A 24,585-nucleotide genomic window follows, 5' to 3' on the forward strand; every position below is an offset into this window, starting at 1 on the left:
TCAGCCTTTTTATACCAGTAGTCTTAAATTTCTATTTCAGCTATTGTAAATATAGAGAGACAAAGAGACTGACCAACAGGCAGGAAAAAAAAAATCTATAAAACTTTGCTTTGCACTTCATCCAATAAAGGAAATATGTGGTGTGTAAACCTTGTTTCTCATCAGGCTGGTTCACATTCATACAGTAAGCTTTGATTTTCCTGTCCCTTGCACTATTAATTCCACTAACATCACTTGTTATCTCTGACGTAAGCCAGTGTGAGAAAGATTAGAACAATGTTCCTTGTCTCTAGAAAGAGAAGACAAATATACCCTACCTATGCTAAAAAGTCTGAACAACTGGAAAAGGTATTTATAGATGTATTTATAGAGATAAAACTATCTCCAAACTCTCCATTCATTGCACTATTGTCAAACCTAATAAGCTAAGACAATTGAAATCTGCAGGCTGGGGAAAGCAGAGAGATATAACACTGTTGAAGTGACCTGCGCATGGATGGTGTTGCATTCGCGAGGACTGAGTTGCTGACCCTTTGCATTGTGAGTGACCTTTTTGACTGCAAACTGAGACCCTGAGCTCCTTTTCAGTCTGCGGTCAAAAGAGGCTTCTCACAGGCTACCATGGGACACCTAAGTCTCTAAGCAGGGAGTAATTTTGCAGCTGAATACTTAAAAGACAAACAGCTTGAATCCTTTCACTACTCATTGCCCGACTCACATTATCCAACATCTAATATGATTGGATGGATGTGTTCCCTCCTAATGTCTTGGTCATCGGAAAAGATGCCATGTGGGATTTGGGTTAAAAAGTCAGCTAAAGCTGGAAGGTCATGTGGAATAGGGTGGCTTCAGGACAGGCCCCTGTGAATGTTTCCAGCAGCTGGGGTATGCCCTCTCACATTTCCTCTTCAACTATCTCATGCTCTCAGTGCACAACCTTTAATTCAGCTGAGGTTCACCTGAAGAAGAAGGTAGGCCCAACCCAGATTTCGATGCAGATGTTTGGAACTTGGCTGGGATCTGGTCTGGTGCTTCTTGAAACTTTGGGGTTAAGAATCAACAGTTCACTTCAGCACAGTGATCATTAGCCTCAAGAATCTGGGCTCGGATCTGGATCAGCCTTTCCAGCAGTTCAGGAACTTCCAAGCTGCAATGTCCCATATCAGACCACCCACACTAACCCTATCAAGAAGATGTTGTGCTAGACAGGGAATGTGGTGTTTGGTTTTGCACTGCTTTGCCAGAAAAGAATATCCTGTTATATGGAATTGCTGAAAATTTAACTAGTGTCTGTAAAGCCCTCCTCCCCTCCCAAAGCTTTTTGCTACTTACAACATGTTAATGAGTAGCTATGGACTCCCTTAGCAGAACTTTCAGGAGGATTCAGTGGTCTTGGCAGGATAGCTGCAAAGCATATTTTGTTTAATAAAAAAGGACTAAACTTTACAGTGACCTTCTCTATGAATGAGATTTGGTCTTTGGATGTAAGTGTTGGGCTGATGAGCACGGATAATATAAATTGGCTTAATGCATTCCTCTGGCAGTGAGTGGGCAGCCACTTTTCCTCCCACCTTGGGGAGATTCAGGGGGGATTCCCTGCAAATTCCTATTGTCTGTATTAAGGAAGCATGATTTACAGCGGTGCTGGGTGCCCGCAGGCATCACCCACTGCAGGGGGAGTCCTGGTCGCTCAGCACTGCTGAGAATCAGGCTGTGGGGACTCCTGGCAAGGGCAAGGGGAGCAGGGCAGAGGGGGAAAGAGGAGCAGGCAGGTGCTTGCTGACACTCAAACACAGGTCTTCTGATGGAGCAACCTGCCACAACAGAGGTCTCTCAGCACCCACAAGTCAAACTGTACACAGTCAAAACTAATCGTCGTCATCATCATCATCATCATCATCATCATCATCATCATCATTGTCATCATCATTGTCGTCGTCGTCATCATCGTCGTCGTCGTCATCTTCGGTATTTATCTTCCCAGAAAGCACATCCTCTATCCAGTCCTCCAGCTCCTCGACTGTGGGCAGGTCATCATCATCTCTGATCTCCATCCAGATGCTGTCAGCCTGCAAGGACAGGTGACAGAGGGGATTAGCCACTCTCAGAGACATGAACCAGACATCAGGTTCGCTACTATTGCAGGGGGGAGGGTTGGACCGCAGGTGGGATGTAGGACTGGTGGTGGCTAGCTTACCTCTCTGACACAGCTTGGGGATAGGATCAGCCAAAACATCTCATTACCCACTTGCTGGGTTCACCACTTGCCTCTAAGTGCTGGTGTTTCTGAGTAGGAGCGGTGGGACTGGTTTATGGGTCTATGGGAGTGTGTGGTGCTGTTCACTCCTACTGCCCATGTACATGCTGCATTTTCCTCACCCTGTGTGGCCAGTTCTGCTGACCCTAAATCTATGTAAAGAGGCTATGCTGCCTCCCCTTGCACAGCCCCAGTCCACAGCCTTTCCCTCTTTCACTCCATAGCCCTTCTGGGGTCTGTTCCTTTGGGCCTGCTCACCTGCTGTCAGCCCCCCCCCCCCCCTTTGAACATCAGCTTTGCCTCAGGATGATGCTGTGGACTCTCTGTATGTAATAGTGGTTTCTTCACTTGGAAGAGCCTTTCCCCAGGTCATCTTAGCCATGCTTCGCATGAAGAATGGCTACAAACCTCAATGCCCTGGTCTATAGGTCCCCTCTGTTCTTTCTCTCCAGCCATCTGCACAAGGCGAGGAGAGAGGGATTAATTCAGGAGCAAGATGCTGTCTAAAATACAGTTATTAGCCATGGACAAAAAGTATTGCTTGAATGTTCTCTGAGACCTGGAGATGAAAGTTTTTCTCTCTACTTTGCTATAGGTTCCTTGGGTAAACCTCTGGGGAAGCCCCTTCCCTTTCACTGGTGCCTCTCTGTAAAATAGGATCAGCATCCTGTTTCACAGAGGTGTTGTGAGGTTAACTCAGTCAGCATTTGATGTTGCAGAACCAAGCACTAGTCATATATTAGAAGATAACTATGGGCTTTGACAAATTCACTACACATCTTTCCCTGTCGTGGCGCCTAATTCTCTTTTTTTGGTACCATTTGCTAAAAAGCTGGGCTATATTTCTGCTCAGAGGAAGCAGTTTCTCCCTTGTATTTCCTTTCTAAAACACCAAAACTATAGCAAAAGGAGGCGTGGAAGGGCATGCAGTTCATACTTCATGCAAATGATCCTGTGCTGATGGCAGGACTTTTTGTGTGGCAAAAAATGACACCTTTGAATAAGGGGAATAGGACTGGGCCCATTGCACATGGAAAAGATGCTATGTGAATAAAGCAGCAATATTTTGTAATGTGTTGTGACACTAGTCCTGAGCCGCTACGATGTGATGGGCCAGTGGGAGGCCTCTGGGAGCTCAGTGGTGTTTGCATTGGCGGGTTTTTAGAGAAGCGATGGGGTCGCAGAGGTTATGTCCACTGAAGCCAACAGGACCGTTTGTTTGTACTCTGCTGTGTAAGTCCCACTTTGTACCTGTCTACCTCAGCTGAATTCAGTGATGTAACACTGAAATAACAAAATGAGCTCAGTGTTTGTTTTAGGTATCACCAGCCAATCTACAACTTTCTTAGATCTCTCTCTTGAGGAATAGAAAACAGCCTAAGAGGAATGAAAGAAAAACTGCAAATATTATAATCAACAACCTGAAACATTTACTATATCAATTCTAGATAATCCATGAGTTTTTACAGGTCTCTGAGTGGTTGTTGGATAATACGGCATATGTTCATGCCTAATATCTCTTTGTATATGATTTTCTTGCTACTTTCAATTTGACTTCCATGCATTTCCATTCATAGCTATTTAACATAACTTTGACATGACTTTTAAGCATGGCCAACTGCAGTAAATACAATGAAGAGAGATACCATGGGCTAGTAATGAGAGCAGCAAGCTAAAAGATTTGGGCTCTGTTTCTGGCTTGTCCATTTATCTCTCATATTATTCTAGGTGGTGCATGTTAACTTGTCCTTCCTTTTTGTCTGTCTTAACAATTCTGTTAACAAGTCTTAACCCACTCAGTCCCCAGTCTCTAGGTATCTCTCCAGTGTTCTGACAGATGCTGGTCTATTACATATAAAACACCAGCTACATCTAGCCAGCTCTGCACCTACTCTGTAACTCCTGAACCAACCTGTGCAGTTCCCTTTCTTTGCACTCAAATGTGGTGGGCAGGATCCAGGACCATCAGTTTCTTAATAACACCATTACTTTGCCTTTCCTTCCGCATATCACAGTTTATATAAACTATTGCTTTTGCTTCATTGCCATCTTGCAGTGCTTCTCAAGTAATAGGAGGCACAATCTTCTACCACTTCTCTGACACACAGGAATTTCACTGTCCTGAGGGACAGTATGGGAGGGAGGACATGGATTGCTCCAGGTCACAGAGCAAGGTCAGTGGCAGGGACAGAACTAGCACCAAGCCCCTGCTGGTTGCCCCAACTCTCCCAAGTCCCTCCCTGCTCTCTCCTAATGAAATTATCTGTCTCTGTATTGATGAAATTTCAAACACAAAGATGTCATTACCCCCAACACCGAATTAAGAATACTTCTGTGATGGAGACAATTCTGGTTCCAGAGACACTCTCCATATCCAGATAGATTCATTTTAAGCCACAGTTCAAAGCATCCAGCATTTAATCATTAAAAATAAAGTAGTAAACAAGTCAGGCTGGAGCATGTGTTAAGTGTGCTCTGATCAGCTTGACAGTTATTGTCAGGAGGAAAAATGCTTTTTTTTTTGGCCTCTCTGCAGCAAAGCACAGGGGGTTGCATGGGGGGTGAGCTGCACTTTCCATGGTAATGTGGCAGCACAGCTCAGAGCTACCTGCTCAGGGGAAAATCCCAGATGCTGGGCAGGGAGCTGTGTTTTGGCCAGTGGCAAGGGCAGAGCTGTGCTCTCGCCCATGTTTGCATAGGTGGGCTCCATGCGAGGGCATGCAGGAACATTCCCATCCCCTGTTCCTGCTTCCTCCCTGTGGCCAGACATCATGTGTCACTGGCTTTGGTATGGGCACAGGGAGGTGGGACCCTCCCCCGGTTAGTGCTGCTGAGGGGGTCAGAGCCCCTGGCCATGCTCTTCGGTGACATGAAGGGGATTTATAACTAGGGGCTGGCTGCAGGCTGGACCGTGTCTGTGAACTTTTTCAACAGGGCCTACAAAGGCTCCCTTGCACCAAGGAGCCTTGCACCTCCTTGCTGCCCCTGCAGAAGGTCTTCTGGGCCCTCAGCGTGTTTGCAACTGAACTTTTATGCGGCGAGGAAATGGCCTCAGTTTCAGGCTGCAGGAGAGTGCAGCTTGTGCAAGGGAAGTGGCAGCAGTGGTTCAATGGGATGAAAGCCTAGAAATCCCCCAATTACCCTCTTTGTCCCAGGACTATCCCTCTGTTTTGAGTTTATGCTGTCTTCCTATTATGGCTGTGTTATTTATTTTTTAATCTGTGCAGTTGCTCCCTGTCATCTGTTGGGGACCATCTTTCACTCCTTCACTCAAGCTGTGCCACTCTGCTTCTGCTGCAGAAACATTTTCCTTCTTCTTGGTTTTTCTTTCCCTAAATGCAACCCCCCCCCCCTACACACAGACAAACGCTTTTCCCCCTCAAGCCCAACCAGGCTCCAGTCAGAGCAGACCCTTCCTGCAAGGCACAAAGGTGCACGCTGAGTGAAGGCGTGGAAATGTGAGGCCTTGAAAAGGAAACCAGGCAAAGTCCTGAAGTTCAGACCACAGGGGCCAATATTGTCCTAGGCAGAAGTGGTTTGCATGTGACTCAGCAGCAGAAGCATGCTCAGACTGAAGCCTGTCATTGGAGATGTTAAGAGCCCATTTGCACATGGAAATGGTGAAGTCTTGATACTTTCTCCTGGGGAAAAAGCCTGGTATACTTGAACTTAACAGTAAAAGTCCTACTGACCTCAGTGGGCTTGCTTTCTATCTTAGATCCTGTCCTTTCTAGCACTCTAATCTTTCAATCACTGGATTTTCTGGGCTTGTGCTACTCACGTCTGTGACGTTCACCACCCCAATCTGTGGTCTGAACAGGTCGATCTTGAAAGTCTTCTCCCAGTAAGTGATCAGCTGCAGTAATGAAAAACAAAGCTCAGGCAAGGATCTTTGCAAAACCTCTTTATGTTAATTCAGCCAGCCGGACTGTAGTGAAGAGACTGTGTATTGATTAAATCTGGAGAAGAGAGTTAGACCTCAAACTTGGGCTGCCTCACACAGCAGAGAAAAATGCCTTATCCTAGGGATGTTCCCGAGACAGCCACATAGATCACCCTCTTTCTCCAGCGCTAGTGTGCAAAATGTGGCTGGGAGGCAGACCCTGAATGAGTAGCCCTCAGTTTGATCTCCTGAGGCCCAGTTTCCCTTCCTTTGTATTCTGTGCACACTTTGGGGCAATGCTGGTGCTCTCACACATCCACACACAAACCCAAGAAAGGAAACGAGCCTCTGCCACTCACCAGCGGAAAGTCATCGGGGTCAATCCACACAATGCTCAGGTCGGGATTATCTGTGTTGTCCCTGGCAACCTGCTTCAGAATTTCCAGGAACTCGAAGCCATCTGAAATGATATATGAACCACTACATCCGTCTCCTAAAAACACATCAGCATTTGCACTCCTGGGCTTTTCAACATCCCTCACCCCCTGTGAAAACAAGAATTGTTTATAATTCTCCTTTCTGTAAAAGAAAATGCTGCCTCCCAACTCTTTTTTTTCTGATCATGATGCTTTTAATTTCCAGCATCCTCCCAGGATACTGAAATTAGTTACACATGGATTAAGTCTCGTAATCTTTCTGTGGAATGGAACAATGTCACTATTTTCTTTCAGCGAGTCAGGAAAGGAGTCCCTGAGAGGCTAAAGCTTTTCCATGTGCTGGGAAGGATTTAGCAGCACCATTTCCATTGCTTTTCAGGAATTGTTGCCCACAGCTTTTCTAAGTGTACTTGACAAATCCAGCCCCAAGCACATTTCCCGAGCCACACAGCAGGGCGACCGCAGAGTCAGAGAGCAAATCTTGGCACTCTGGCCCCTGCTTCTTCACTCTGTACCATAAAACGTATAACCTGCCATGCAGAATAAACCAAAGGTCTGTGCTGGGCACTGTTTCAGCAACAGCTGGGACTGGCATACAAAGCTGCTAAGGAAACGCAGGCCAGTGATGAATTACTTCCTGGTGCCAGGCTGGGCTGGAAAGGGTGATTTTTTTTTTTTTTTCCAGCTGGCGATCAATTTAAATCCCGAGCTGATGGTTCAGCCCATGCATTTGACTCCCGAGCAGTGAAACAGCTAATGCCTAGCGCAAATGCTCTTGAGCAGCCTCGCTCCCTGTCCTGGCAGGCACCGGCTTCCCCTTCCTGGCCAGGGTGTGGGGTTCCTGGCAGGAGACAGGGCTGTCTGGCTGGTCCGACAGGCTCCCAGCTGCTGGACTGGATTTGCTCTGGAAAAGGCAAGTTACGAGTGCTGAGCTGAAAGGCAGCAGGCAGCCTTCCTTCTCAGGGAGGCTCCCCGTGGCTGTGCTACCAGCAGGACAGCCTTCATGTGGGAAAGGCACGGACCCTGGAAGGAGGAGTCAGGGCAGAGCCAGCAGTGGAGAGTGAGATGCCTCTGGGAGCACGAGGGGTGCATTCATGAGGGAGGTAAATCACACACAGAGGAGCAAAGCAGGGAGAGCAGCATGTGAGCAGGGACAAGAAGGGGAAATCTGGGGATCTGCAAAGGGGGACCTGCACGCAAGGTTCCCACAGAACAGCCACAATGCAAATAAAGCCCATCAGACCGTGCTTCCCTTGAATGACAGGGTCATACAAGGAGGAAAATGGCCTCCTACCTGGGTCATCTTCTTCAGCAAAGGCCACGATGTGGATTCCTTCCATGTCATCTTCCTGGAAGCAATAACACCATTACTGATGGGCCAGGAGAGAGAGGATAGGGGCCCGGCTGCTACTGGAGACCAGCACAAGTGGGATACTTTCAGAAGAACCACTCAATCATAAAGGGAGGCTTGACTGGAGCCCCACTGAAACACCAAGAAAGAGAGCTGAGGTAGGACTGAGCTGTGGAGGTAGCAGGTGCTGAACAGGGTGATTTGGGTGGCATTGTTGAAGTCCTGCAACTAAAAACAAGGTGGACACTGCAGCAGTGAAGGAGACAGAGCCTCTCGTGGTGTGGTTGGGCAAAAGATTGCTTCTGAAGGAGGCCACGTGACCTCTAGCTTGGGGGGGGGGTGGGTGGGAATGGGCTCACTCACCATGGCTTGAGGCCACACATCCCCAGTTGATTTACAGATGTTAGGGGCCAGTTCATGGGGAGACAAATATCTCCTGTTCAGACCCCAAACACACTCCTTTAGAGTGAGTGAACGGGGTTTGCTCATAATACTAGAGGTGAGCTGGCTTACTTGCGCATCTTTGGGAGGTGAAAGGTCTGGTCCAGGCAGGGGGCTCTGTGAGCAGTGAGGGGAACCAATTGGGAGAGGATGTCTCTGTGCAAATGCCATGGGGCTCAAATGAGTGCAGGGAAGAAACGACAGCCTGGTGGCTTGGAGGAGCCGGACTGCTTTTCTCCATGAGCCACATGACTGCGGGCTTAGGTAATGATATTGGCAAAGGCCGATGGATCTGCCAGATGGTTTATCATCTGCCTGCTACGAAATGTCATCGCAGAATTATCCCACAGAACAGCTTCGCGTTCCTCGTCCATTGCTGGTCCCTGTTTCCATTTCAATTGGTTTTAATGTGAGAAAAAAATTCCCATCTAAATGCTAATTTCTTTTCCCTTTTGAGCCCAGAGGTAACAAAGCCACCATCAAAAACTGAAAGGAAAAAAAACTCTAAAAGATTAAGTGGACAACATTATCTTTAGAAACAATAGTGGATGCTGAGCCCTCACTGGTGTCTTTGGGAATACATTTTCACAGAGGCATTCTAGGCAAATTTACTCCAGGATTCACACCACTTACAGCTGGCAAAATCTATAGTTTCGCTTTTTCTCCATATTTGCCAGCAGCATTGTCAGACAGGAAAATACAAAACCAGGGCTAGATTCAGACCTCTAATGCAGTGGTTTAAAACTGGAGTAACTCCAGTGATGTCACTTGTGATATTCTCAATTTGCAGCAGAATTAGAATCAAACATGCTGTCGGTTGTATATAAGAATCTCCTGAGCTTAATGGGACGATCCCTGTATTCTCAGTGTTCGTTAAGCAAACACTCCATCATTCACAATTCACATTTTTCCTGAAGTTATTTTAAAATATATTCAGTATGAAATCAAAACCACCATGTGTGTGAAATTTGAGTCCCACTGAAGCCCGTGAAAAAAACTTCGAGGGACTTCAATGGATCTTGGAAGCCATCTTCTACACTGAAAACGTATTTCAAAATAAAATGAGAAAGCTATCATGCCCAAGAGACTCTTAACTCCTGATTCAATTGTATTAAAGATTCCCAAGGTTTTTGATGCCTCTGAGGCCCACAGCATCTCATGTTATGCAAGAAGGCAACTGAATGCTATTAAAAATCTTGTATTGAGCTTTCTGGAGGAATGACTGTATTGTCTTTAATGTCCTTAAAGCACCTGTTCAATTTGTTTTTCAGCATTCTGCTGGCACTTGAAGTTCCCTGACCTGCTGTTAACATCATGCTCATTTGCACTGAAGGAATAATTTGTAATACATGATTTTTCTTTAATTTTCACCTTTCCCCTCTTCCCCCACACTTGCAGACCACAAAAGCCTTGTGCGATCTGTTCCAAACTGCTGGTTAATTCTGCAGAATCTCCAACGTGTGGTTTGCTCATGCTGTGAGAAGTGCAATCAATGCACCATTTGCTCCATAGTGTATATAATTAACGGAATTGCCTGCCCTCGTTTGGATTTTGAATTGTACAATTGTTCCTGTACAATTTCCATTAGTCATCTGTTCAGTACAAGAGCCCTTACTCACCCAGTAAACAAGCTGCTGAAGTCACCCTACCAACAGCTTGGATGTCTCTGAGAAAATCCTTCCCAAAGATGCTGAACATATAGTCATATCATGATTGCTAGAGAGACTTAACAACAGATACATCTGGACCAGCTAGGGTAGTTACTTAATTGAGAATAGTTTCTCTTCTTCCATTGTTTGGAATAGCCAGTTCTTGGGAATCAGCACTGTTTACACTGCTGGGAAATTGCTTTTCTATCCTGCTTCCTCCCTCTCCATTCCTGCGCAGAATTGGAGGTGAATTATGACTGCTGGGGCCGCCTGGCATGCTTTGCTAGCCTTTGGTTCTCTCTGAGGAGCAACTGGGCCCCCGCTCAGCTGTCCATCCTTGCTCAGCAAAGCATTTAAGCATATAGTTTGAATTCAGGTGTTGGACATCATAACCAAGGCTTTCCCTTCTTCCCAAAGCAGCCAGCATGTCTATAATACTGCAGCCACTTTGCAAGGAAGGAAAGCTGGTGTTTCTGTCTAGTCAGATGTTGGAGCTTTTATAAGGCAGTTTGGTAGCCAGAAAGGATTTGTGTCTTGTTAGAAGCTCACAGAAGATGAAAGGCTTCCCACCCGCATGTGCTTACCCAGGTCTCAAACATGTCTTCTGGGCGCAGCTTCCGCAAGGTAGACCTGGAAAGAAGAAGAGACATGCTTTGAGGATGCAGACAGCAGTCCACTGTGACAGGAAGAGGTCGCCATGGCATATTTGACTGGTGACTGGCATCAGCTTCATAAGCTAGCACACTTTGAATGCAAGCCTAGGGGCACACTAGGTCAAATTAGCCTTTCATTTACAGTGATAAAACTCTGCCCTTGTCCCCACTAGAGTCACTGCAGCTGTTATTTGTGCCTCAGAAGATGAGATGGTCCTCTGTGCTGGAATTCTTTGGTGAATTATCCTCACACATTGTAGTTTGTTCCACCATGTGGAGCTGAGAGCATGAGATGGCCCATTCAGTTTTTGAGCAAGTAAAGTTTTGTATTGCAGTCCCTGGGCTATTCACATTCTTGCTCGCCTGTTGGGCTTTGTTCTCTTCTTTTCCTAGTTTTACCCCAGCATAATTGCACCATAAAAATCCTTCAAAATTCTGCTGAAACAAAGAAGGCAGAATAACCTCTGGCAAGAAAATTTAAATCATAAGGTTAGCCAAAGCAAATTTTTGGGATAGTTCACAAAAGGCAAGAAAAAAGAGCAATAAATGTTTTCAACCACATCAGAAACAGGAAGCCTGTTAAAGAGTCTGTCAGGCTGAGAGGTGACTGATGTGTTAAAGGAGCACCTAAGGAATATAAGGCCAAAGCAGAAAAGCAAAAGTAATTCTTTGCATCTCTGCTCACTGTAATACAAGGTGCCTGGGGAGGTTCCCCCACCAGAGCAGTTCTTCCTAGCAGACAGGTCTAGGGAACTGTTCCAAAGACAAGTGTCAGTAGATGAGGTTTTAGAACAAATTGGTAAAATGAATAGTAGCGAGCTGCCAAGACCAGATGGCATTAACCCACGAATTCCAACAGAAATCAAATATGAAACTGATGCTGTGCTATTAGAGGTGTGTAATCTGTCGGCTCAGTGTGCCTCGCTGCCAGAAGGGTGGACACGAGGACCGATGATCGCATTTTCAAAGGTTCCAAAAAGATACGAGGAACCACAGACCAGGAAGGGTGACTTCCATGTGGGCAAACTCATAGAAGTTATTAGCAAGAATAGAATTAATACACATTTGAATAAATACAAGAGGATAAAAGACTACGTGACTTTTTAGAGGAATGTCATGCTTCACAGATCCATTAGAGTTCTTGGAGCGAGTCAACCAGTGGATAAAGGTATTCTGGTCAACACAGTTTACTGCATTTAAAGAAGCATTTGACAAAGTCACTTACTAAAGGCTATCAAAGAAACTATGTTGCAATGACGTAAGAGGAGAGGCCCTCCTGTGGATTAATGACATTTGAAGATAGTAAATGAAAGGTAGAAAGGAAAGGTCAGTTTTCACTATGAAGGGTATTAACCAGTTAAAATTCATAGCGTATACTGTGGCTTGATCATATGCATATTCTTACATAGTCTGAAAAAGGTGGTGAATGGTAAGATGAAAAAATTGCTTCTCATACACAATTATTCAGATGGTCAACACCATCTGAAGAGTTGCAGAGGGATCTCCTCTGACTTGAGTAGCTGCATGATAGATAGACACATAGAGAGTAATGCACATGGAAAAAAAAAACCAACCTTGATTATACATGTGCAACAATGGGTTCTAAATTGGTTATAATTAGTTATTGCTGCTCAGGAAGGAGGTCCAGGTGTCACTGTGGGTACTTTTAGGAAAACATCAGTTCTGAAGGCAAAAAGACAAAAAGAATGCTAGAAATTGTTGGGAAATGACTAAGGATTAGAACACAGCATATCCTAATGGCAATGGACAGCCCCACTGTGCACCCCATACTGCATACATCTGTGGTTCTGAATATCCCATGTCAGAACTGATAATGAGACAGGGTGGAGGGAGAGGTGGTGAAGCCTGCCTGAGCAGCACAGCGGGGAGCCCTTTTGAAGGGGCTTCTTAAGGTGTGCAAAAGCGATTGGGTACTTCTGAATATGGGGAGCTTCCACTAGTGATGTGATGGGGTAGGTACTCCTTCTTCTGAGGGATGGAGAGATGGCAGAGGCTTTTCTCACCTTAGAGGAAGGATATCCCATGACTCCCAGCTGGAGTAAAGTGAAAGACTCTGCTGTGTGAGGGGAAGGAGGCAAGTGGCCCTTATAGACCATCTTGCAGTGGAGAAATTCCTTCCGAGTTGTCTAAATGGAACTAGCAGGCAGCAACTGCTGAAGTTGCTTCATTTTTTCTACATGCCTGATCATCTCTGTATCTGACTAATTCCGCTTCCAACCTTTGGCTTAAGGTGCTTTACCAGCAGCAAGGAAAGAAGAAGCAGTATTAATTGCTGGGAACATATCACTGTGATCCAAAGGTTTTATTCCCCTCTCATGACAGCACCTTGGCAGCTCTGGGATTTCACACATCTGATTTCATGAGACTCCTTTTAATTCCCTTCTGAGCCTTGACTTTTACAAAATAAAAGACACATTCCCCCACTTCTATCAAGCGCAAGATAGCATCTTGAAATATGTAAGACGCAGGGGGTTTCCACTGCAATTTTGTGCCGATGGAGAGCTTGCCTTAGGCTAGCATTTATCTGACTGTGTTTAATCAGACTCCTGATGCTGCTGTTTGACAGAAAGAACTTGGGGAAAAAGATGGGAAAAGCTGTGGTCAGGAAGTGTAGGAGGTCAGCAAAGTGACCTGAGAGTACATGGGGGATAGAAGACCCCTTCATATTTCAGAAAAAGCAGAGATCTGTTTCCAAGTCTGTCTTCTGAATCTGTATGTGACCAGTCTCCTGTCTCTATACCCAGCAATATGTTTAACCCTGTGTGTATGAGCAGAAATCTCCAGCTCAGTCCTATTTTTTATCCCCTAACAGTATCCATGGCCCTGTTTTTACTGAACACTTTTCTGGTCCCTTGAATGTCTTCCAAGAGATGCATTTGCAGGAGCAGCAGATACCTGGTGTGACTATCCTGCACTGTATTTTTAAGGGTGCAAAAATACAGCACCTCATAGGCATCTGTGCCTATATATTTAAGTCTGTGCATTGACACTGGATCAGGCTTTCCAGTCACTTCTAGATTCCTGGGCTCCTCAAGTAGCCAAGTCCCTAACCAATTATGCCACACACCTGATGATTGCAAAAAGCATGGAGCATCCACAGCTCCCACTCACTTGATCAAAAACTGTAGGTCCTCAGCACCTTTCCAGATGAGTTCCAACACAGTTGTAACTGAAGGAGCTTACTTTGTGCACCCCGCTCTGAGCAGAAGTGTGGTGCCGTTCGTCTTAGTCCATCATGGTTCCTCTGACCTTGGTCTGAGCTCAGAGTCTGTGTACAGACCTATCTGACATCAGGAGAGGAGCATAGCCATTAGTGAAGCTGTTTGGGGGAAGGAGAGGGATGGACAGAATTTGGTGTTCACCTGACAGTCCAGGAGAAAATCATTTTCTGTACAATCCTAAATAAAAAGTATGGACGAGCAGGGCAGACTTACCACTCTTTACTGCCCGAAAGCTTCTCTACTAGACTAACTCAGGAGGAGGAGGGAAGTTGTGCTGTCATAGCTCCATGTACTGATTGGCTGTGATTGTGGTACAGCTGCTTGTATCTCAGGGGTTAGGAAAAGACTCACCAAACTCTCAAACTCGGATCAGCAAACAGCCAAAAAGTGGTAGTCATCTTCACTTCTACTGAGATGGGCTGCCCTAGAGGGGGAAGCCTATGATGACAGACACCTTTACCCACTTCCCATGGCCAGGAACATCCTGCACTCTACGTACCTTTTGTGCTCCTTCACAAATTCAACCAATTCCTCTTCTGTGTAAGGCTTATCAGGGATGTGAACAGGCTCATCCAGAAATGGTTCATAGAAATCCACCTCATTCATCTTCAGACCTAATTTCTTGGCAACCTGTTGCAGTGGCAGAAGGTCACACGTGAGTAAATCTGATGTGCCTCTTTGCCTACCTAGGGTCTTTCCTGGTAGCAGAGCAGAGTTCGAGGTGCTCTCTCAGAGAACGCATTATTAGAAGTGGCCATGAAGAACATGAATGAATCCTTCCTTGGTAAAGAAACACTGATGCTTTCTATTCTACTTGTCTCAAGCACTGGGTCAGACCAAGGCCAGAATTACGCACTCATGACTCTGATGGGGCTGGTTTTCAAACCCAAACCAGAATTTGCCCCCAAACTGCAGAAATGACCTTTTATCTTGCAACAGGACCAAATCAAAATGTGGACACACATACTACTAGTTACAGGAATGTTCAAAATGAAAAACTGGAGCTGGACATTAAATCTGAGATCATCCTGAGCTTCTGGAAAACACCATGTAAATGGTGGAGTTGGAAGTTACAGATAGAGTGAGGTTTTGTGATAAACATAGTGTCCTTTTGCACCTTACAACTCTTTTGATCCATGTGTCTCTGTGACCCCTATTCAAGCATCCCCCATTTATTCCTCACAGACTAGTTATTTGCATGTCTTCATGTTGTACATGGGGAGCCTGAGGCAGGCATATGCCTGTCTCTTCCATTTGAGACTTGAGGGTCTCAAACAGCAAAGAAGGAGATGAGGCACAATGGGGCAAAAGGAACCTGATTCTCATCTCTGTATGCCAGCCTTGCTCCGTCTTCATGGTGACATGTCCACTAGGACCATGCAAGTGATGCAGCAACTCATGGCCTAGGAGGGCCTGGGTACCAGCTACAGAGATTCAGGAAAGTGTAGCTGGGCATTGATGGCTGGCTGAATCCCTCAATTCTTTCATTCTTTTCACCAACCCAACCAAACCTCCACATCGACAGAGTTTTAGGGAAGGCTTGTTCTTAACTTCTTACTTCAGAGCCTAAACCTGTGTAACTGAAAGCCTCTAAGCTGTGCAGAAAAGAGGCTGTGAGCTCTCACAGTGGAGTCCTTGCACGCTTACCCCTTTGTCGAAGGTGGCAAAGAATTTGATGTATGGCTGAAAGTGTTCAGCTGCCTCTTCAAATGCTTTATAATCTGGAAGGAGAAAAGGGGAATGAAGAAAAGATTTCACATACAGCTGGCTATGCTCTGATCAGCACAGAAGGCACTAGGGAAGAACAAATATATATTATTACAAAATATGACAGATGACAGCATTATGTTTCTTCCACCCTTCCAGGGTTTACAAAGAGTAACCATTTCATATGGAGCAAATAGGACAGACTTTGTGCTGCTACACAGGGCTCGGGAAAGCTATAGACCCCAGAACTTAACTAGGGGCTCAAATCTGCAGCCCTGAGGAGCAGGTCCAGGGATTACACCTCCAGCCTGCTGGTGATGGTTCTTGCAGTTGCCCCTCGCACAAAGCAGTAGTTCAGACTGAGTCACTCTAGCATTAATGATTGCTGGGATTCCCTAAACATTCACCAAGCACAATGAGGCGCGCTCCTCCAGCTAGCGGGGGAAAGGAAGGAGATATGTTTTTACTGTTACTGATACAAGGCCCTCAGCTAAGGTTGGGAAAGAAACTCTCAGCCTGGCAGAAGCTCTTTATTACAGGTATTTTCCACCTTTCTTCGAAACACCTGTTCCTGAGAAGTGCTGGGGGCACAGCCCTGCCCCAGGTGCAGCCAGTTTGGAGGCAGCAGGGAAACTAAAGAGAGAGGTGAAGGGGTTGCTGCTGTGCAGCAGGCTCTTTGATATGCTGCTTGTTCATGTAGGAATATCTTTCTTTTTTGCCAAAGGAGTTTGTATAGGTGTTAAGACCTGTGGTGTGGGATGTGCAGTGCCAGTGCCTCCTGGTAAGCAGGGGAGAGTATAGGGCTGGCTGAGGAAGCTGCTGGCAGTCACCAGGAAAGGACTTTGGGGAAGGTCTCTCTAGGTTTGTGAGAGCTAAGGACATTTCTCCTGGGATGCCAGTGAGAATCCCTGAGCCATATGTCTCTCAGGGTATGGGACCAGCCTCCTCTTAGTGGGGTGCTGGCTGCTTACCTCAGCTATCCCTGGGTTTAGCAAGCAGAAACAGGTCAGAGTTGCTGCCAGGTTGCCCTGAAGTGTCTTGCTTACCGCTGCTGTTTTTTTTTTTTCCCAAGATGGTGTTGAATGTATGTCCCCCTTTCCCTTCATCTCCCTCTCTTCTTGTGATTTTTTTTTTTTTTTTTTTAAACCTTCCAGGCTCACTGCTTGTGAGAGACGGAGGTGCTCACTCAGTGTTACTGTAATCTCATGTGGTTTGGGGTGAGGTAGAGTTACTTCTCTCAGTAGGAGAGCCTGGATTATCACCCCCTTCTCTTGCCAGCAGACACCTTGCAGAAGGGTTACTGCTGTCAGCAGAGGAATGAATTCAATAGCAGCAGCAGCAGAAACTTCCCTGCAACCCTGCCTCATTTTCCACCTGCTGAAAGTGACTTTGATGCTGCCATGGCCCACTGTATACTGCTGCTCCTTTAACATTCATGACCAAGAATCAGTCCCTGCCTTTCCCAGCTCCCCCTTCAAGACTTCAAGCCCCACAAGGGAAAATACTCATCTCACGTTCAGAGTCTTCTCCTTTGAAGTAGCCAATGAGTTTGATTTCCTCATCAATTTGGTCAAAGGCCTGGAGCTCCAGCTTGCTGTTTATGATCTCCACAGGGTCTTCTAGCAGCTGCCATGAAAAATGCATTTGGTAACACAATGATTTGCAGCCCCAATCTATGACTAGCAGGCTATGTCACTAGTGACCTAAGTGGGGAGAAAGAGGTTGCCCCATTTCTCTGCTGCTGGAAACCCTACTTAATGCTCCCTGCCTTAAGGTGAGAAACCTAGAGGAAAAAGGTCACCTTCAGAGGGAGCTGTTAGGAGGCACACTGCATAGGTTGAAGCATCGGCAGGGAAGTGGAGAGAGGTCTGGATAGTCCAAATGGATGGTGAGGGACCTGCTGTGGTGAGAGATAAGGAGGAGCAGTAGCTGGCTTTGGAGAGGCTGAGTTGAAAAGGGCTGTCATGGGGACTGTGTGAGCCACTGTGGGTGATGGATATATTTGTTTTCAAGTGTAATTTGCTGGAATAGGTCATTATAAAGAGATCTCTTCTGGAGAACAGCATGAAAAATGGCATGCTAGAGGGTGGGCAAACGATGTTGCGGAGCAGTAGAAAGTATAGATGCATGTCTTCCTGACTGATCATCCTACGTAAAATGGGTTAAACCCATACTTTGGACTGGGATACATCACAGTTTTGATGAGGCATTTGGTTCTAGACCTATCTGCAGCTACAGTCTGTCTTTAGTACAAACTATTATTTTTTTATTCTCAACCAGCAGCAGCTAGTTAAAGAAACAAGATTTGGTCTGGCTTTGCCCAGCAGTACTGGTGTAAATCAGGTGCGGTTGTACTAGGAAAAAAAAATGCAGGCAGGCCACTGTAAAATCTGTAGAGGACGACTGGGTTTGTTTTCCTTTGAGATCAGGCTGCCCAGACATCACAGATGTTTATTTCCCTGCTTTGCTGGGTATTTTCCCTCTTGAGTGGAAAACATACAAACAGAAATCCTTGCTTTCTTCCTTTTATCACTAAACACATTTTACAGGCAGCACACCACAGAGTGCAGCAAACCGAGCATCACAAAATGACTTCTGCTGCACAGCTTGCAAGTGATGCTCAGGCATTCGGCTAGTTCAGCATGCTTTCTGCTGGGCTGGGCATGGGAAACCCCAAACCGCGCGTGTGTTCATTCCGGTAGTGCCCTCTGGTGCCCAAGCCCTGGGAATCAGGGATCCTGTGACAGCCCTGGATCATGAAAAAGCCTTGTCTGTGGCCTTGCTGGGTCGGGGGAAAAGACCCCAGCTTCTTTCCCTGCATTGCTGTATGAGAGATGGCATCCCATAGAGATGTTTCTCTTCCCTCCCTGCCGGAGCAGCATTGGAGGAGGCACCTGTGGTGAACGGTCCTTCCTGGGGCACCAGAGGGACTGGTGTGGGGCTGAGAGGTGTGGGAACCCTCACAAATAGGATGTACATGCTCTGGGCCTTGCTCTCAATGGCTGGTACGAAATCACAGCCTGAACTGTGGCCCTTGCCATGGGTGCTTCACCTTCAGTAATAATGCAGGTGACTATCTAGGCTGAGGTCCTGCCAAACTGGGAAGCAAACTCACAACTGCATTATGGCAATAGGTGTTCATAAAGGGAGCCTCATTTCAAAGTAAAGTCAAACTTGCAGGCCATGAAATTCCCTCAGCAGAGAGTGTGTGCCTGTGGCTACAGCAAGCTGCCTCCAATTTTTGTATTTTGATGTTTCTGATGGAGAGTTAAGAGTTGTTGCAGTATTCCTGTGTGCCTTAGTTTCTCCACCTACAGAGCATAAATAATAATTATTGCTAAGCTTTGAGGGGCCATTTTGAGCTCTTCAGGCTGAAAAGCCTTATACAGAACAGGCCAAAATTTTCACTACAAAACGAAGACCTTGTTTCTGGCTTGTTACCCTTCCTAGGAATAGAATATAAAAGGAGGGAAGAGCAAAAAGTTGATGAGGGAAGCAACATTTCTTTTGTCTTTAGGCACAAGGATGAGTATGTAGTTGTGCCATGAACAAAATGACCTGAGAGGACTAGGTCTAGGGCCATGTTCTCTTCCAAGTTAGGGTGCTGCAGTTCCATAAGTTCATGGAAGTGTCAGTAGTACACTACGTTGTTTGTGTGACTCTGTCTAGAAATGGGCAAATAGTTAACAACATATAGCCCCCCCTCCCCCTGCAATGAATTGAGCTCTTATTAGTTGATTTTTTGGGGAATGCTACTTCTTGGATGCTTTGGGAAACATTATATATATTTTTAAATCGGGTGAATGATTTTGCAAATGGCAATGTGTTTGCATACCAGCTTGCTAACTGAAGTGGGTGACTAGCCACTAATTATGTGGGAATGTTACTTGCTCCCCAATAGAGCAGTCAGACACCTAATAAGTAGGAAAGAGCAAAATGTCCCTAAGATGTAAGTGGCTGGTGTCTTATAAAAGTGTTGGCCTTCCTGAGAACTTGTATTCAGACAATTATTGAAGTTGGCAATGTCATTTGTATGCCAGTGTGCAGCAAACAGATATGGAGTTGTAAAGATAAGCAATGTTTTCTAGTAAGGTCAGTATTTGCAAGGTCTTCTCTGGGAGATTTTATCTAGCTCTGGGCTTGTCACTGCTTACATCCAAGAGGAATTCCACTAAGACATCTGTGGCCAGTTCCCCATCAAATTCAATCAACCGCTCCTCTTTAAAGACATAGAGACTTCCTTCTTCAACCAAGCCTGAAAGAAGGAGACAGGAAACATAATGTGGTCAACACATCACTAAAAGCATTGCTCTTTTTACCATGGAGCATCTTGCTTGTTATTCTAGGAACGTGTCCTGGGAAAATGCAATTACCAATTCACTGAGCTTGTCCGGTTAGAAACAATCTGAACAATCTCCTGACCAATATTTCAGGGCACGATGGGCAGACCTCAACCAGAACTTGTGTTAATTTCTTCCCAAATGTTGGGAACTTCTCATTTGGATCACAGTTTGGTCTCAGTTGGAAGAATGCTGTACTAGGAATTTTTTAGTTTGGCTATCCATATTGCAGTAAATAATACTGGGCTCTAACTGATGTCCCAAATTTGAACAGCCTGTCATTTTAGGAAAAATGGAATTTGATATAGGTCTGGATTTCAGGGTTGCACTCTCTGCCTAGAGAAGACTGAACTATGTGGATATAAAAAGGGACCAGAAAGCCAAAGTGAGCTTTAAACTCTCTGAGGCTTAGCTAGCCTTAGAAAAAGGGTTAGAAACCTATGCTTGAGATGCTAAAGATGGCAGGCTGGCAGATCTGAATGCTACATCACTGGCCTGAGGACTGAATGCCACAGTGTCTTGGTAGAGGATCCAATATCAGCAGTATCGAGCTCCTGCAACGTGTAGTGGCAGGGTACCACTGGTCAATATGGGTGGCAATTTGTTGCCTCTTGGAGAGGCATAAAATCTCAGCTCTGGTTAAGTGTCCACTAACATGCTTGGCCTCTACTTTGGGAAAGAAAATTACAGCCTGATATACAATGCTTAAAGTTACTGACCCTAAGCCTATTGGTATATGTATGTACCATTATTTTTATTTGTTGTAGTATTTTTATAAACTTTGTGCACTCAGTTATGAAGAAATTGCCAAGCACTAGAATGCAACTATTTTGGGGGGTGTCATCAACCTTTCACCTTTATAGGAAGTTGCCTCTTCTATTCTGGGGAGCAAACCACAAAACTGCGTTTTTCTCTCCTGTCTCCAGCTGAGCTGTGGGGCAAAGGCAGCCCCTCCTGGTAAGAGTCCCTGCACAGATGGACTTGAGCGGGAGAGTCAAGAAGCATAGCAGAGGGAAGAAGGGGTTAGCTGGAAAGGGTTGGCACCTGGCTACCAAGTCATTGCAAAGTGGTGGCTTTAGTGACTGGTAATTACCCTGCTAGAAGGCAAGGTGATATTTAGAGGGCTTATGTGATATCTCTGTAGGTTTCAGTTCTGCATCACTGTGTCAGATCTGTCTCTGGGCATGAAGAGTGCATTTACTCCATGACATCTCTCTTATAGTTTCTGCTTAGCAAGCTGTGAGCCTCCACCCTGTCATGACTACAGCATGAATTGGCTCTTTTTTGTTAGCTTTTCTTAGCATTCTCAACTAGGAAGCCTTTTGCTGGAAAGGTCCCAGCTCGCCCCTGCCTCCCACTTGATCCTCCCTGGGTTGGGGAGGGCAGACGGTCAGTGTGTGATTGCCACCACCACCCTCTGCACTGGGGATAAGGAATTGACCATCCTCTCTGGGGCTGGCTGTCTGGCATCATTCCGGTATTCTTTCCATGCTATTCCAGAGATATTAAATGTGGCACTCACCTAGTTTTTTGGCAAGCTTGGCATCCTTCTTGGAGTCCACCATCCCGAAGCCGATGCTCCGAGGTTCTAGGACCTGAGCTGCCAGCTGTGGGGGAACCCAGAGAGCTGACAGTTAGTGGTACGGACACTACAGGGTTTTTAAAGGACTTCATGCCCTGCCAGGATGGCACGACAGAAACAAGTGACCATATTCTGCTTGTAGGTAGCACTGATAGGTGGGCCACATCACATGCTGTCTCCTTGCAGCAGTATGCTGCCTGCAGGTCACAAGGACTGGATTTCTTCCCACTGTGTTGCAGCACGGAGTTACCTTGGAGTACTTTGGTTATACCAAGGAGTATAACCAAGGCTGGGAGAAAGGTTTGTGTTCACTGGCACAAAACAAAGAGCTCTATCCTCCTTCTTACTCTGGGGGGTCTGGCTCCATTTGGAGGGGAATGTTACACTTGGGCATTGTGGATGTTTTAACTCTGGAAGTGCTCAATACTAGACAACAGTGGCTGGAAAGTGGAGGTGACAGTATTGCAACTTCAGTTGCAAACCATCAGCTGATGGTTTGTTTCTGGCAAAAAACACACCCTCAGCAAAGTTAAAGGGAGGGCTGCAGAGGAACTCCTGGACTTGCAAAAGTAGGGTCATGCCTGTGCTACCAGACACTCTTCTCCATACTCATGTCTCCTTTTGGTCCCAGATTTCTCTTGTCTTTTCTTTATTGCTTTTCTTGCTGTGTCACTGAAAGGAAACCCAAACCCAGTAGCATTCAACTGCCCTGTTTTGTGTTGACTTGAGACCCTGGGGAAGGAGGGGAAGTGGGAGCTGTTTTCTCCAGAACCAACCAGGGAGTCATGTCTCTTCAGTGAGTGGTGGAGATGTGTTGGAGAGTAACAGCACAGTAATAAGACAGATGAGTTAATACCTGAAGCAGTCCCTTTTCTTATGAAATGCTTTAAATAATGTTTCTTGTCCAGGCTTCAGTCACCTGCCAGTTTCTGGTCTCCTCTTTCACCAGGTTTCCAAAGGAAATGAGGCTGATCCAGTCACGCTCCTGGCTGTGCCCTTATAACTTCTGAAACTGCTGCCCAATTTCAACCATTTTTGACGAAGGGGCCTCTTGAAGCTATCGTGTTCCTGCTTGTTTTGTGAAAATAGATATCCAAGGAAAGGAGAGACACTCTGTAAATGCCCTGCTGTGGGAACGGCACCTTCTAAGACCCTAGAAATTCCACACAGACCTCTCAGAAATGCAGCAGCCCCAGGAAACCAGCTCTGTCGCTCACCAAATGACTTGCTTAGCTCTGCCACAAGAATGCTTGAGACCCTCAAGGGTCGTAATGATGTATGGAGATCACAGAGCACCTGTGAGATCCCCCCCTCCCTTTCTATCCCTCTTCACCCCAGGAATGCCTGTGATGCTGAAGGCCTCCTGGCCATCCTCCCTGGAGCCCCTGCTGCAGGGTATGCCTGTGGGGGACAGATGGGGGGTGGAAACTGGCATGCGGGGGTAGGATGAGGCAGCAGAGGGATACTGTCAGACCAGGAAGAGGGGCTGCAGGCCTACGGGACAGCAGTGTCCCTGTTAGGACATAGATGCCTTCTCTCGTGCCCCTGCTGGCTCCGGGAGACTTGAGGGAGGCAGAAGAAAAGCTGCAGCCAGCTTGTAGCCTGATTTATGAAGATTGCCCTCCTCTGGGTCCATTTCTGCACCCTTCCCCCTCACCCACCAAGGCTGGTTTGAATGTCACCCAAGAGCTTGGTGCCACTGCGCCTGGGGACGGGCAGCCCCTAAGCTCCCCTGCTATAAATAGCCTCTGCCTGCACCCAGCAGTTGCAAGAGCAAGTGGTGATTGAAGGTGGTGAGGACTGCTAGCCCTGGGACGGCACCTCCTCCCCTGTTGTGCTCTGGGGGCTTTGCAGGGCTAACCAGCTCCCCACACTGGCAATGCTCAGCCCTCCGCTGAAAGTAATCTCAGTTTTGAAAACATGGTTGTCTTCTCCTTCTACCAAATACACATTCCTAGGCCTGTACCTAAGCCCTCCTAAAAGACATGTTCTCAACCAACTGTCATACTGTTACAACCCCCTTTTCTGGAGGATGTCCCCTACAATAATGTGTACTCAGACTTGCTCCAGTTTCCTTCACGCCTTCATCAAGGAATAGCAAAACACAGAACTACTGCGATCTTAATTCCCCTGCAGCTGCTTGGCCTGTTGTCTTTAGGGGAAACTGCTGTTGTGTAAGGCAAAAGGGTGCTACATGTTATGAAGGAACCATGCACTGTGCTTTTCTATGGTGGTTTTACCTTCTGTTCATTTCTTGCTCTTTGAAATAAAAGTGAGGCTGGACACTTAGGGCTCTTATTTGCTTACAGTGAATACTGCCAGAATGGAGTATCAGTCTTTATTTCCACATCTGGTTACATCAGAGCATTGGTCTGACCAGTCTGGTGTCCCGTCTCCTGGTTCAGGCCAATGTGATCCATGTTAGAGCACCTGAGGGTAGCTGATACCTGATAATGCAGTGAAAGATGCAGACCTCTTGTGAACTTTATAGGCATCTGCAAAGCAGGTGGTAGTGGAAGAAGTTGTTTCCTGTTCCACATTATGGGGATCTGTCTGTGCCTTTACTGGGCCAAGGGATGGAGCCTCTAGGATTATCAGCTCTAGGGGACATTATCAGAAAATGCCTGCACCGAGGCAGTTGTGTGGACCAGCAGCAGGTTCCTCAGAGTCAACACTTGAAGCTCTGACTGCACTGTGGCTAGGGGTAAAATATAGAAAGCCTAAGAGAAGGCGGCTATTCAGTCTGTCTGTCATGTAAACATACTTGGTCTAGCTACAAATTTACTGGCTGCTTACTTGTAGCTATGTAGCCATGTGCCAGACAAAACCAAGGCAGTATAAGCTTGATCTTTCCTGATTCCTGCAAAGAGGAGGTGGGCTAGAGTTTCTTGGGGGCATTTCAAGGATCTCAGAAATGTGCCTTCATCATTTGAGGCTGGAGCACCTGCTACAGACATGTAGTTGGGTGTGAGCCGGGAGTGAAGGATGTTTGCAAGAGAGGAGGCTTTGATCAGGAGTCAATGTATGTGAGCATGCAGTGCGT

At 46.2% G+C, this 24,585-nt stretch overlaps 1 protein-coding gene across 1 annotated transcript in view; it reads right to left on the reverse strand.

The window, feature by feature from the left end:
• Positions 1–1,786: 1,786 nt before the first annotated feature.
• The window catches only part of CASQ2 (calsequestrin 2), a 38,841-nt gene continuing 16,042 nt past the window's right edge, over positions 1,787–24,585 (reverse strand). The window contains exons 2-11 of the mRNA XM_013950060.2: positions 21,483–21,567; positions 19,775–19,875; positions 17,135–17,246; positions 15,561–15,634; positions 14,413–14,543; positions 10,603–10,648; positions 7,872–7,926; positions 6,500–6,600; positions 6,039–6,113; positions 1,787–2,069 (exon numbers count right to left, since the gene is read on the reverse strand). Coding sequence (XP_013805514.2) covers positions 1,869–2,069; positions 6,039–6,113; positions 6,500–6,600; positions 7,872–7,926; positions 10,603–10,648; positions 14,413–14,543; positions 15,561–15,634; positions 17,135–17,246; positions 19,775–19,875; positions 21,483–21,567 — 981 coding nt within the window. The 3' untranslated portion in view covers positions 1,787–1,868. The remainder of the gene's footprint in view (positions 2,070–6,038; positions 6,114–6,499; positions 6,601–7,871; positions 7,927–10,602; positions 10,649–14,412; positions 14,544–15,560; positions 15,635–17,134; positions 17,247–19,774; positions 19,876–21,482; positions 21,568–24,585) is intronic.

This window comes from Apteryx mantelli, chromosome 1 (assembly GCF_036417845.1).
Source record: "Apteryx mantelli isolate bAptMan1 chromosome 1, bAptMan1.hap1, whole genome shotgun sequence".
Lineage (NCBI taxonomy): Eukaryota > Metazoa > Chordata > Aves > Apterygiformes > Apterygidae > Apteryx > Apteryx mantelli.